At 42.6% G+C, this 14,618-nt stretch overlaps 1 protein-coding gene across 8 annotated transcripts in view; it reads right to left on the bottom strand.

Annotated features, from left to right (window-relative positions):
- The window catches only part of gli2a (GLI family zinc finger 2a), a 412,735-nt gene that overhangs the window by 92,555 nt on the left and 305,562 nt on the right, over positions 1-14,618 (bottom strand). For all 8 annotated transcript variants that reach the window (XM_060827038.1, XM_060827037.1, XM_060827045.1 and 5 more), the window contains one exon: positions 12,963-13,154. In XM_060827038.1, the coding sequence (XP_060683021.1) occupies positions 12,963-13,154 (192 nt within the window). The remainder of the gene's footprint in view (positions 1-12,962; positions 13,155-14,618) is intronic.

The raw sequence follows: 14,618 nt of genomic DNA, 5'->3' as shown, positions 1-14,618 counted from the left end.
TTCCAGTCGCAAAAACATTCCTCTCCCATCACCCTCTGCTTCCTGGCTCTCAGCCAATGAGTCCAATGTGCCACTTTGCTTTGGTTAAAATCCATGTAGCTCACTTCAAATGCATTACCCTCAACAACACTCCTTGTTGCCACCTCAAGAAACTAAATCGAATTTGTCAAAGATGACCTTTCCTTTAACAAAACTAGGCTGACTATCTCTGATGGTCTCTTCATGAGTAGATCTACACTGTTCCTCAGAATTCTTTCTAATAACTGCCCCACCACCTAAGTTAGACTGAATAATCTGTCCTGATCCAGGCTTGCCTCCCTTTTTTTTAATAATAGGAGAATGTTAGCAGTCTTACAGTCCTCTGGCACCTCACCTGTGGCTACACAGGATTTAAAAATTACTGGCAGGGCTCTCATATTGCCTCCTTTGTCTTGATTGACAACCTTCATTGCATCCAGGTCTGCACATTTATCCACTTTTAAAACTGCTCAATCTGTTAGGATTTCTTCCCACTCGCTGTTGATTTCTTCTGATATCTCCCAGTCCTTCATCCCGATCTCTACACCCGCATCATCCTTTTGCAAAGTGAAGACAATGCAATACTCTTTCCAATGCAGACAATTCATTGAGAACTGTGTCCATGCCTTCAGAGTCCACATACAGATTACATCCATCATCCCTAATGGAGCCCTGTTTTTTCCTGATTTATTCGTTTGTTCTTTAAATATTAAAAAAAACATTTTTGAGTTTTCCTTTATTTAGATTAGATTACTTACAGTGTGGAAACAGGTCCTTCGGCCCAACAAGTCTACACCAACCCGAAACCCACCCATACCCCTACCTAACACTACGGGCAATTTAGCATGGCCAATTCACCTGACCCGCACATCTTTGGACTGTGGGAGGAAACCGGAGCACCCAGAGGAAACCCACGCAGACACGGGGAGAATGTGCAAACTCCACACAGTCAGTCGCCTGAGGTGGGAATTGAACCTGGGTCTCTGGTGCTGTGAGGCAGCAGTGCTAACCACTGTGCCACCGTGCCGCCCCAATTTAACTTGCCAATGCTTTTTCATGTACTTTCTTAATTTTCCTAATTTCTTTTTTAGGTTTCTCTCTGTACGTTTTAATACACCTCTAGGGAGTATTAAACCCTTGGTATCTTGCCATAAGCTTCTCTTTCTTTAGTAATCCTAATCTTGATGTCCTTTGACATCCAGGTTTCTCTGGTCTTGGTCCTACCCTCTGTCTTTATGAGAACATTTTCCCCTGTATTCCTACTAATTCCTCCCTGAATGTCTCCCACTTCTCTGACATATCGATAAGTAGCTGCCCCCAGGCCAAATCATACCCTATTTCAGTAAAATTATCCATTCCCCAGTTCAGAATCTTTATTCACAGCCCATCCATATCCTTTCTATATCTATACTAAATCAAACTGAGTTGTGATTACTATTTCCAAAATTATCCCAAATGATATGCCTTCCACCTGCCAGTGCTCATTTCTGAACATTATGTCCAAAACTATCGATTCCCTTGTTGGGTTTTCCTTGTGCTGGCTAAAACAGTTCTCCTGGATGCCATTTAAATATTTTGTTCCCCTAAAATTATCCTAGGTAATACTGGGGTAGATAAAATTCCTTACTATTAATGCTTTTATATTTGTCCATTTTTCTGAAATTTGATCCTCTATCTCTCTCTCTTATCATTTGGGGCCTGTATGTGTTCTTTTTGTGAGTTTTTTTCTCATCTACCAGAGGATCTCATTTGATGACCCTTCCAGGATATCATTCCTCCTCACTGCTATAAGTCATTCGTGACAAATACTGCAACTCTCCCCACACCCCCATCTTTGCCTCTATTCTGTCTGAATCTCGGTAAGGTTGAGCTGCCAATCTTGCCCATCTTTCGGCCATGTTTTGGTCGTAGCTAGGATATCAAACTCCCACATGCCTATCTATGACCTCAGATTATCTGTCTCGGCCCTCATTAACAAATCCTCACTACTATTGCTATCCCACACCTCCCTCTCCCTCCCTGTGCAACTGGACCACCCACAGTGCCCTGGTCCTGGCCTTGTTGGTATCCACAAAGGAAACATCACGCTCACTGTCTTTCAAGTCTGAAAAATGTTTTGCACATGAGATTCACATCTGCTGATACCCTCACTACCTGCCAGGACATCTTCCGTCTGGTGCTCACTTATTCCTTGTCTGCCTGCAATTCCATAAGTTGTGACGTGACCAGGTCCAGAAATGTGCTATCCACAAGACTCTCAGCCTTGTGAGTGCACTGTAGCGCCCTCAAATACTACGCAAACGCCAAAACTCAAAGTTGGGGTTGCTCTAGCCAGAGGTGCCTCCTGTGCACATCGTCATCCAGACACCAGCAGTCTCTGGGATTTCCCACATAGTCCAGGATTGCAGATCAAGGGCCTGAGCTCTATTGTAGCCTTGGTTTTACTTAACTATTCACTCTACGAAAACACGGCAAAGGTTTAAGATATTGCCCAGCTCATGCTGTTGGCTCCCTCTGATTTCATTGCTCGTTGGATGCTGCCTGAACTGCTGAGCTCTTCCAGCACCACTGATCCAGAATCTGGTTTCCAGCATCTGCAGTCATTGTTTTTACCTCCTTCCTCTGCCGACTATTTTTCCTTCTGAATCTTTAGCTGCTTTGATGTGTCCTTGCTATTGTTTGCAGCTTCTCTCTTCACCACAGAGACTCCCTGCTCCCAATCTAACTGCACAGCTTTATTTCTTCAACAAAACTCAGTATCATGTTACAGACAACTGGCAACAGAACTGAATTCTAAACCCTATTTCTGAGATCCTGCTCTCTACACTTGGTTCAGATGCAGCATGGGATGTGGGTGTCACAGGCTGGGCCAGCATTTGCTAGCCATCTGCAATTGTCCTTGAGGAGGTGCTGGTAAACAGCCTTTAAGAACTGCTGCAGATCATTTGATGTCATTACTTTATAAAGATACTTTATTCATAAAATATCTAAAAGGGCATTCTGAAATATTTAGAATTGGAAACCACAGAAAGTGCAGTAATATTCAACTCTTCTCCATCGAGCATGTTGTAATCTGAGGTGCCTCAATCCACTGTGTAAGCAATATCAAGCATGTGGACTGAGAGATCTGACACGGTTACCATCCCCTCAGTGCATTATGGCTGAAAGGCTGTATAACTTTTGCCTTTCCCCATTGTATCTTTCTCATGGCTGTCCCAAACTAGAGAACCTTCCTCAATATGCCAGTCTGCAATGCTCCATCAAGGCCGGGTTCTTGCACTCGAAGCACAAAACATGTCATGCAGACGGAAGCATTTCTCTCACCAAGCAGATGGTCCCCAGCAACAGCTGATGACTGTCTCAGGGGGGAGTCCTTGCAAACAGCAAAACTCCCCCATGTCATGGAGCTGTCCAGGATGAGCTGTCCAGGATGAACTTCTCCGTAAAGTAACCTTCCAGAAGGAAGTGTGTTACGTCTTTTGTCTATCACAGGCACTTTGATGGTTGTGTGATAAGAAGGCTTTGGTAGGGGTAGGTTCCTTCTCAGCATCAACCACAGCATGGTGCTTGTGGGCAGCATGGTGGCACAGTGGTTAACACTGCTGCCTCACAGCGCCAGTGACCTGGGTTCAATTCCCGCCTCAGGCAACTGTCTGTGTGGAGTTTGCCCGTGTCTGCAATTCTCCCTGTGTCTGTGTGGGTTTCTTCCGGGTGCTCCGGTTTCCTCCTACAGTCCAAAAATGTGCAGGTTAAGTGAATTGGCCATGCTAAATTGCCCGTAGTGTTAGGTGAAGGGGTAAATGTAGGGGTATGGGTGGGTTGCTCTTCAGAGGGTCGGTACGGACTTGTTGGGCAGAAGGGCCTGTTTCCACACTGTAAGTAATCTAATCTAATCTTGTTTCAAAGTTCTATTTTGGGAGGCATTTGGCCAAGTGCCTTTGAAAGACTGCTCAGGGAACCATCCGATAGGATCCACAATTTCCTATCCTAGAGGATGGCACGTAAAGATCACTGCGTGATGGAGTTACAGTCGACGATTTCTCTGCACATAAATTTTCCACAAGTGATGTGTGATAATATTTAGTTCAACTGTTTGGAGCAGGTCATGACACTATAGCCAAACGCACCCTTTGCAGGCTAGGTGGCTCCTCAGACAACAGTCCTGTGGACCTGAATTTTCTCTTTGCAGTTTGATATATCTGAACCGTTTACTTGATCATTTCAGGGGTAGGTTAAGAGTCAACCAATCAGCCTCATGTCAGATATCGGCAGACAAGTAAGAATGGAAGATTTGCTCCCCTTAAGGACGGTGGACCAGATGGAATTTAAATAATCCAGTTGTTTTTGCATATGTACAATGTGTTCCAAATCTCATGAGGTGCTAAAGTACTTGTAGCCAATGCAACTTTGAAATGAAATCACTGCTGTACTGAACCAAGATATGGTAGAAATTTTAACATAGCAAGATCCAATAAACAGAAACATGGTAATAAGCATATAATCTGTTTAAGAGATGTTGGCTAAGGGATAAATGTGTGCCAGGATATTACACTTTTTGGGAAAGCTTCCCAAGAAGTAAATAATTAAAACTCTTTGGATGTGTCGCAGAAAACTCTCATGGTCATAAGTTGCATCTTATCAAACAGGTGACTGGTTTAGAAGCTGTAAATAGAAAAATTCTGCAGGTAGTTTTAACCAGAGCAATGCTGTGACTGCCTATCTTCACTGGAAGTGCCTTAAGCTAGAGAAAGGGCAAATTTTGGATTTACTTGCGTAGGCCAAAGTTTTGGATGGTGTTAAAATAACTGGTTACAGCTCACTTCTAAGTAGTACAAAGCTTACTTTGGTTCTTGCAGATTCTGTACTCTTACTCAGACCCAGCTGTAGGCCTGGGATTTTCACTTTTCCCATAGCCCTTGCACGTACAATTAGTCAAAGAGAACTCGCTTTCAGTTTAGGACATTGTGAGGGATTCTTTGACTCCAGTTCTCCAAATTAACAACCCAAGGGAATCGAAACTATTCGACCTGGTATTTTAAGGTCATGAATGCAATGTTACCTGATCTCTAAAGCCTCAACATCATGCCTAGCAAAACACATGTGCAGAAATAAATGTGCCTTCAGAAGGCAGGATTTTCTTTCTACATTTGATCTTAGTGTCTGTCAGGAAATAGTCGGTAGCACTCTCACCTCTAGTCAGACAGTCATGGCTTCAACCCCACTCCAGAGATTTAAGCACCTAATTCATACTGACATCCAAATGCAGCATTTAGTGGGCACTGCATTGTCTGAAAGGCCGTCCTTTAGATGAGGCATTAAACTGACGGTCAATCTACTTTCCCAGTTGGACACAGAACCCTGACAGTGGGAAAGCAGTCTGTTCAGCCCATCAAATTCAAATACTGACCCTCTGAAGAGCATCCCACCCAGAACCAACCCTCTTAGCCTATCCCTGTAACCATGCATTTCCCATGGCTAACCCATCTCGTCTGCACATCCCTGGACACTATGGGCAATTTCCCATGGCCAATCCAGCTGACCTGCACACTTTGGACTATGGGAGGAAACCTATACAGACAAGGGAAGAATGTGCAAACTCCACACAGACAGTTGTCCGAGGGTGGAATCGGGTCCCTGGCACTGTATGACAACAGTGCTAACCAATGAGCCACTCCAAAAAATCCATAAAACATTCTTGTCTCTATATTGAAGAATAGAGAACTCTTTTTGGTGTCCTCCTATAAAAATGCAATTCTTTCTTTAACTTGACATGTTTGTAACCAATATCCAAAGTAATTCATTGCTACGGTGTGTAACCTTCCGTGAAATTTTGGGTAAGGGCCTTAATTTTAAAATCACATTCTTCTTCCATTTCTTTTTGCAGCCTGACTGACTTCTGATCCTTACCACAGTGGATGTAGTGGTTCTAAAAGAGATGGTGAGAGAGAATTCTCATAATCTCCTGCAGTTCTGGTTTAAATGCAAAGTCCTTCTAAATGTATCGTGATCTTGACATAACTCAGTAAAAAATGCTCACTCTGCGTAAAGTTTAAATCAGGCCGATCAGATATCTGTACCTGCATGTGCCAACACTGAATGCTGGAAGTTGTTCTTTTAATGATATCTGCGTGTGTGGGATTGAAAGCCAGTTCACTAATGTATTGCAAATTTGGAACCACTTAAGTTTAAAAAAATGCATAACAAGGAGAGGCTTTGTGTGGGGGAGTACATCTCTGCCTGATGTTCTGAGGAGTAGCAATTATTTTTTCCACCCCTCCAATGTGCTTTCTCGGTCTCCTGACAATGTTAACATTTACTGGCATATGGTGACATGGATGCCAGATAACTTCTGGTACCTCACTCAAGTGGGTATACTTCAGACATGAGTTTAGACAATGGAATGCGTGCACTGAGGAAGGAAACCACAAATAAGTCCTCTGTCCCGTGCTGAGCCAAAATGAAATTCAATGCAGGAGGAACCACTGGCAAAGATGCCGTCAGTCAGTTCATAGTTCTGTTGATTTCTTTCAGTCAAAGTGCCTACAATACGCTAACAACACATCACTTTGTTATCCTGGGCTAGGCTCGGCAGGAGTCACCTTCCCAGGTCCTGAATACCGTTCTGTTGTAGCACCCCTTTCCAGATTAGCAAACTCTGTACGCTTTGAAGATTAAACCTAGAACAATCCTGATTTGCATGCCTCAGACCCGTTTGTGAAAATCCAGCAATTGCTTCAGTTCACAGGTCATCCACTGTCAACTACTACGCTAGCTGGAATAGAAGGATGTCAAGGCCTGAGATGTAACCTTCCGTGAAAGGGTGTAGATGAGATTTACCAGAAATGAGGCATCAGCAAAGTGGACAGACTGGATATGCTGTTCTTCTTCTGAACTTAACAAGAGGGTTCAAATGAAAATAGAAGAGATCAGATGGGCAGCCCCTCTGCTCACCTTTCCTTTCCTCAACTAATTCCAGATACCAAAGCACTCTCTCCAACCAATCGCAACCCTTTTTACTGCCCAGCAGCGTTTGACAGCAGAGTGAGCAGTTATCACCAGTTATGTGATTTGAGGGAGCCTTATTAAAACAAAATTGCCAGTATCTAGCATGACCTTTCAACAACCTCTTTTAAAGAAATCGCTGCGGGTATTTCCACAAAATCTGGAAGCCTTTCATAATCCTTAAAAAATTAAGTCCTGCAGGAGTCAGCACCTATAAAGTGTTCATCTAACAAAAGTCTTAGATGCTTTTTGATCAGGTAACTAAACATGAACTAGAAGGAGGTTCGGTTAACAAAGGACATTGATTTACTTTGCTACTTGGCTAAGATAGGTGATGTAGAGAACGTTTTGCAGCCTATGTTAGAAGAATCGGGAATGCAGTGGCTAAAAGTGGGATGGAAGGAGAATCAAAAGACAATGGGTACATTTTGCATGGCTAAGGGGAAAGAACAGGGAGTGGGATTCACTGAATAGGTCTCACAGCTCATTGCCTGCCATTATTGAGTCTCCTCTGTGGTGTTTGATTTGTCACTGGCGTGAATTCTATTCACCAGCTTTTGCAATAATTCTGCAAAGGAAACAGCATAATTATTCATTCTTCATTGTCAATTACATCAACTGTCATGAATTTAATGAGATGCTGTTGTTGCGAGCTGGGCTCCCAAACTGAATGAGGCCAAGTCATGAAATTAACCGTGCATTTTAAGGCAAAGGAAAACAACATCCTCCTTTCTCGTTGATAATGTACAATTAAAATTCACAGCAACTATGAGAAACTTCAGCGTTTGTCACCTGGACAACCTCTCCTTCCACACCATGATTGCTCTGTTTGCTGTGTCACTATTTTACACATAATGTTCTCAAATCCTAGGGGGGAACGTGGTAAAATAAGGGAAAAAGGCTGATTCCTGAAGAATCTACATGAAGCCTATGGTCTCTGGATAGTGGAAGAATTTGAGTCTACAGAGATTCCGTGGGGGAGAATTCATCACATCCTTTACACTAATCTCTCACATGAAATAGATAACCCCAGTGTTTAAACATGTCCTAAATGGTGCTGCACAGAAATTATGCTCTCACTTGTATCAGTTATAATGATTTGATTTAGATTTGATTTGATGCGTCATTATTGTCACATGTACCTAGGTAGAATGAAAAATTGCATTTTGCATGCAGTAGAACCAGATCATATCATACAATGTCCATCGGGGTAATAGAACAGAGCGTGGCTTACAGGGAAGATGAAGATCTGATCTACTTTTGCAAACAGTCAATATAAAAATTCCTTTAAAAAAAACATTGTGAATATTCAGTGAGAACAGCTGTTGCTGGTGACCAACAGGCCCTCTGCTCAGGGGACAGGCTGTTCCAAAATCTCATCTTGCCTGGAAGTTGCCCAATGTAAGAACAATGCCCCTCCTTCAGAAACAGGCCAGAGGAGAACAGTGAAGGTGTGTTTTCAACTCTTCTCCAAAGTCAGAGTTTTGTTGAGAGTGGAACATCCTGAAGAATCTAATCCCCTAGGTGTTGTTAACATGAGCTGGGAAGAGAAGAGCTATAGACCAGATGTACAGTGCCATTAACTCCCTTCACTGTTTGAACTTTGACCTATGGCCTATAATGTGGCAGGCGATGGCTATGTAAAATGCAGATAATCTGAGTGGATCTTTAGATTTGAAATCTCCAACTAAACAGAAACAGAAATTCTGTTCCTTGATGACTGTGGAATTGAGAGGCATTAATTTGGGGAGTGGGACAATTCTTATTACACACAACTTACATCTCCATGAAACACTCCCAGACCAGACATAATACAGCTAAATGCACACTAAAATGATGCCCCAACAACACATCTTAACACAAACTTCAGAAACCATTTCCCATGGCAGTAGTGTAATACTGATCTTCTCATTTCCTAAATTCAGCCATTACATCTTTCTAAGACGGTTATTTGAAATTATGTTAATGGCTTCTTCAATATAGGGAAGGTAATGATCTAGTGGAATTATCACTGAACTGCTAATCTAGAGATCTAGGTAATGTTCTGGGGACCTGGGTTCAAATCCCACCATGGCAACACGACGCCTGGAGGAAGAGCGCCTCATCTTCCGCCTCGGAACCCTCCAACCACAAGGGATGAATGCAGATTTCTCCAGCTTCCTCATTTCCCCTTCCCCCACTTTATCTCAGTCTCAACTCTTGGACTCAGAACCGCCTTCTTGACCTGCAATCTTCTTCCCAATCTCTCCGCCTCCACCCCCTCTCTGGCCTATCACCCTCACCTTAACCCCCTTCCACCTGTCGCATTCCCAACGCCCCTCCCCCAAGTCCCTCCTCCCTACCTTTTATCTTAGCCTGCTTGGCACACCCTCCTCATTCCTGAAGAAGGGCTTATGCCCGAAACATCGATTCTCCTGCTCCTTGGATGCTGCCTGACCTGCTGCGCTTTTCCAGCAAACATTTTTCAGCCCTTACAGTAACATGCTCATCCCGTGAATGAATAAACAAAAAGAGTTGAACTTCGACCTTCTGGATAGTAACTTGGCAGACAGGAAGTATGTGCCAACTCAAATTTGAGCCATTTGGTCAAACTGAACCAGGAAATCACTATCTGGCAACCCTTAAGCTAAAAATGGCTGCTTTCTCTTCTTCCCTTCAGCCCCAATGCAATTCTCTGTCTTCTTGTTGTAAATGTGTTATATGTTTGAAGTACAATCCTGTACTGAATCTTATAGACAACAAGATTGGGCTTGTTAGCCTGGACCAATATAAACAGGGGATTCAGACAGTTTCCTGTCTTCAGGGACTGACTCCGAGCTGGTTGGTCACAGCCCATGGATTGTGCACACATAAATAATGGGTGACCTGGTGATGGGATATTGGCCCCTGTGCAGTTATTTCAGGTCCTGAAAGGGATTGCTCTGGATTCTTCACAAATTAAGATTAATCTGCAGGGCATTCCTGTCAGCAAACACCAGGGGAGAATCACAGAGGCTTAAAATGTGGCTGTGGCATTTTCTGGATATGAACAATCCTAAATATCCTAATCCCTGTTGTTATTGGAGATGGGGGCAGAGGGGACATACCAAGAGTTAGCCAATTGAAAAATGAACAATTCGGCTTTCTCATTGGCAAAAGGTGAAACCTTGGTCAGGTGGTCACATCAGGTGACCAGGGGGAAAGGGAGGGGTAAGGCAGAAACCTGTAGTTCTCACAGAATCCTCCGCAATCCTTTCACTCACCCAAATACCTGCTCTTTGCGTACAATCCTAATTATAGAATGCACACAGAACTTCTGGCTGCGCCAATGTGGAATCTTGATTTGGAGATGCTGATGTTGGACTGGGGTGTACAAAGTTAAAAATCACACAACACCAGGTTATAGTCCAACAGGTTTAATTGGAAGCACACTAGCTTTCGGAGCGACGCTCCTTCATCAGGTGATTGTGGAGGGTTCGATCGTAACACAGAATTTATAGCACCGTGTTACGATCGAGCCCTCCACAATCACCTGATGAAGGAGCGACGCTCTGAAAGCTAGTGCTTCCAATTAAACCTGTTGGACTATAACCTGGTGTTGTGTGATTTTTAACAATGTGGAGTCTAGTGGGGTATCATAATCTGGTGTCTGTCCATTTATGCCCTGCTGAAGTCTTCAAACATGGTTCATACAAACTAACTTATGTTTAGACAGCATCTTTAACCTGAGGACCTCCCAAAGTGTTTTACAGCCAATTAAATGCTTTTTGAAGTGTAGCCATTGTTGTAATGTTAGAAATCAGGATTAGAAACATTGACTTTTTCTCCCCCTCCCTAGCCTGAGGATGTTAAGAGTAGTTGCAGTATCCTGACTGCCAAAGTTTTCAGTTAACTCATAAGGGACCAGTGAGCACTGTCCCAATCCGCGTGGCTTAGTGACTCAATAGGCAGCACATCGACTTCAGATTTTAGATTCAGATTTTATTGTCGTGAGCACTCAGGTTAGATTTGTGGCTGAAAGCCTGCAGGATTAGTCAGTAGGATGATTGAACCCATGACCTTGGCGTTATTAGTACCACACTCTTAACTATCTGAGTGCACCAACCAACGCATAACAATATGGATGGTAGAAATCTGAAATGAAAACAGAAAGTGCTGGATAAACTCAGCAGGTCTGGCAGCATCTGTGGAGCGAGAAACAAAGTTAATGTTTTGAGTCCAAAAATTCTTCTTTGCCAAACTCAAAATCTTTCTCTGCAGATGCTGTTAGACTTTCTGAGTTCCTCCAGTATTCTCTACATTTACTCCATACTTTGGAAAGGTCCTTCATAAAATCAAAAGGAAAACTGAGTATGCTGGTCAATTCTGAGCAATTTTGGCGGCATCTGGAGAACAAAATAGAGAAACAGAAACAGTAAACTTTACAGGGCTCTGATCAGAAGTCCTGATGTGAGGTCACAGAAACATCAACTATGTTTTTTCTCTCTGCAGATACTGCCTGACGTGCTGAGTATTTCCAGAATTTTCAGGGTTTTATTCCAGTTTTCTAGCTTCCACGGTACTTTACTTGAATGGGGTAATAAATCACAGCATAACGGAAGGAAAACATACAGCACCTTCCTACAATCCCTTCTCTCCCACTAAAGCTTTCCTTACTCCCGGCAGGAGTCGGGTGGAAGCAATGGAATACAGTGGTATATTAGGAATCAAACCATATACGGTAAGAAACAGTTTCCCAGTGAGGGCTGGGCACAGGCCATCCACGTGTCCGGCACATTTGACAAAATATGGATTGTCTGGAATCTACAACTTAACCAAAAACTGGAAGCCTGTGGCTCCTGGCTGCGATACGGTATGATTTCAGTCTGAGCTGCATACATTCTGTACAGCACACAACTTTTAAACAAAAAATAAAAGACAAAGAGTACATCTGTGTACAGTGCCTTCTCGGAGCATGCCGCCAAACTAGAAATATGTGTAAAATAAGTCAGGCTTCCTCAGTGCGCTCGGGCTGAGCTGTGGGGGGAGACTGTCACAACTGTTGGTTCTATCCATTAAACTCTTTGGAGTTTGCTGTCGTACCCAGCTCTCTGTGTTAACTTTTACTGCACACGTACCATACGGGGCTGTTGGAAGCACATTAGTGTTATCCTTACTTCAAATGAAACAATCCAAATCGCTCTCAAATTCTGAGCCATTACTGAGTTCAGACCTGGATGATTTAGGGACATGCTGAAGAACCTAGTAAGATGCAGTCAGTTGTAAACAGTATAACTGCACGTGGCACTGGCCCTTCACACATAGGAAACAACTGGCCCACCGGGTGGAGTTATCTTTATCTGTGTAGCTTTCTCTATTAATAGTAAATGCTAGTTGCTGAGTTACTATTCACCACACAAAGTAGAGGAAGTTTTCAAACTAAACCACAATATATACAGATGTCTATCAAAAGGACTGACTGTCTTTGTTCTGGACCAGTTGCATTCTTGTCAGGATTTGTGCTAACCTGTAATAAATTAAAATCTATGCAAAAAAACAACTTCAAAAGTAAATGGTACAAAACCTGAGGTAAGAGTAAGCACTGATAGATTTTAAAAATCAACTCTGTTTGCTTTACACTAGGATTTGTTCATGCATCCTTAACTGTGAACAGAAAAGTGTTGTTTTCTGTCAGCTCGAGAAAGGCTAGAAATATTTTTCTTCACTTCATGAGAAGAGTTGGAAATAATTTTATTCTGAAATAATAAAAGCTGCAGATTATGTGATGCTGGTGTGGTTGGAATATCATGCGCAGGGCATCATTTATACAGCAGGGCAGGCACACAGCGTTCAAAGGGTTAACACTGACAATCAGAACCGCACTCTTTTCAAAGCAACTTTCCTTCAGAAACTATGCTCCTGCACTCAGCTTCCTGATCTGAGGGATAAAAAAAGTGAAAACGAGGAAGTCCAACTGTACTTACTGTCCACAGGGTTGATGTAATCTGTGATGTGCGTCGCACTGCCTGTTCCACTGGTCTGCATCAGGATGTCACCATACGGGCTTCGATGACTGGCCATTAGAGTCATTTGATGATAGTATTCAGCTGGATTAGCTCCTGGTGGGGGAGGAGGCAGGCTAAACAGACCTCTGTCCTTCAAGTGCTCATGAGGAACTGCAGGGCAGAAAACAAGATACCCGTTCCTAAAGTTGCAAAGAAAAACCTTTGTGATTTTTCTGCACTGACGTCAGACATCCCTCTGCTACCCAGATGGAAGCTATCCCCGCTGCTCAGTGACGGTAGTTTTGGGCGTGTTTGTGTAGAACAGAGCTCAGTGAGCTGGGGCCTCCACATTCCAGTGTTTCCTCAAACTCATAAACAAACCCTGGCTGCATCGAATGACTTCAGGCACGAAGACAGAGAGAGAGCGAAAATAAATCACAGCAGTAAAAGGTACGAACACTTGGAATCATGGCCACGCCAGGTCTAAAGTCAGTAAGTGTGACTTTTATTCATCAAAAGCAGGCACATGTGCAGTCCCACATATACTGACATACACAAGTTCACTCAGACCCTTTCTCAGGTACGCTCTAATGCAATATTACATGCACACAATATACGGATGTTCCTCAAACTTACTGGTTGAATTTACCCAGTTTGGCTGTGAAGCTTTAACCCGCCTGAGGGATTGGAGTAACTTTCTGACAGAACTTCCACCTCCAACAAGACACAACAAGACACCCAATGTTTTCATTCATTTAGAAAAGCTTGAGAGTTCCGGTGTGTCTGCTCTATTTCTCTTGATGTAGTAAGACAACCTTAACCCTTACATTGGTGACTGACTAATCGGTTTAATTGTGCAGACCAAAATAACGATTTATCCTCACTGGTGCATTACTAATGGAAGAATTAATAGCACTTGAAACTTCAGAAGATAGTTTTACAGATACATATTTTGAATATTACACTGAACACTCAGTATTAAAGGGGTTAAATTTCACTTTCTTTCCTGAATCAGAGTAGCGTTCGTGAATCTATATCAAATTATTTTCTACTCCACTTGTTTTGTCACAATTTTGTGACCTGACTTTATTATTACCATTTAGCCTTTCAGCAGGTATCTTATGTAATTAATGACCTGTTATCAACTTTGCACCTCTGTGCAATAAAAGCTTGGAGTTAATATTTTGGGAGTTCTCAGTTTGCAGTTCCATTTTATTATAATTAGCCATGACACAAAATGATTGTTAAATTTTTGTCTGTGTTTAATGCAATAAATTCTCCTGTGTGTGTAAGAACACTCTTTTACTGAACAATTAAAGCTTTACAATGATTACTTAGGGAACAGGACTTAGACAGAAAGGAGAATAAAGCTCTGATTTGCTGTTTGCATCCATGCATCTCATTAAACTCAGGAGCCATTATACTAAAACAAAGCAAACATCGATGATTGTAAAGTGACCATCATTTTAGCTCATGCCTGACACACAAAATTAAATCAGCTTCATAAATAACACCTGACGCTGCCTTTTGTGATACATGTACTTTGTATCTTGGAGAGGACATTTTGAGAAGTAATTAACGTCACTTGATACTGTCCTTCCTTTAGTTTGCCTGTTGTCAAACCATCTTTCTGTT

This window comes from Hemiscyllium ocellatum, chromosome 7 (assembly GCF_020745735.1).
Source record: "Hemiscyllium ocellatum isolate sHemOce1 chromosome 7, sHemOce1.pat.X.cur, whole genome shotgun sequence".
Classification (NCBI taxonomy): domain Eukaryota; kingdom Metazoa; phylum Chordata; class Chondrichthyes; order Orectolobiformes; family Hemiscylliidae; genus Hemiscyllium; species Hemiscyllium ocellatum.
This window is presented reverse-complemented; position numbering and strand designations above follow the sequence as displayed.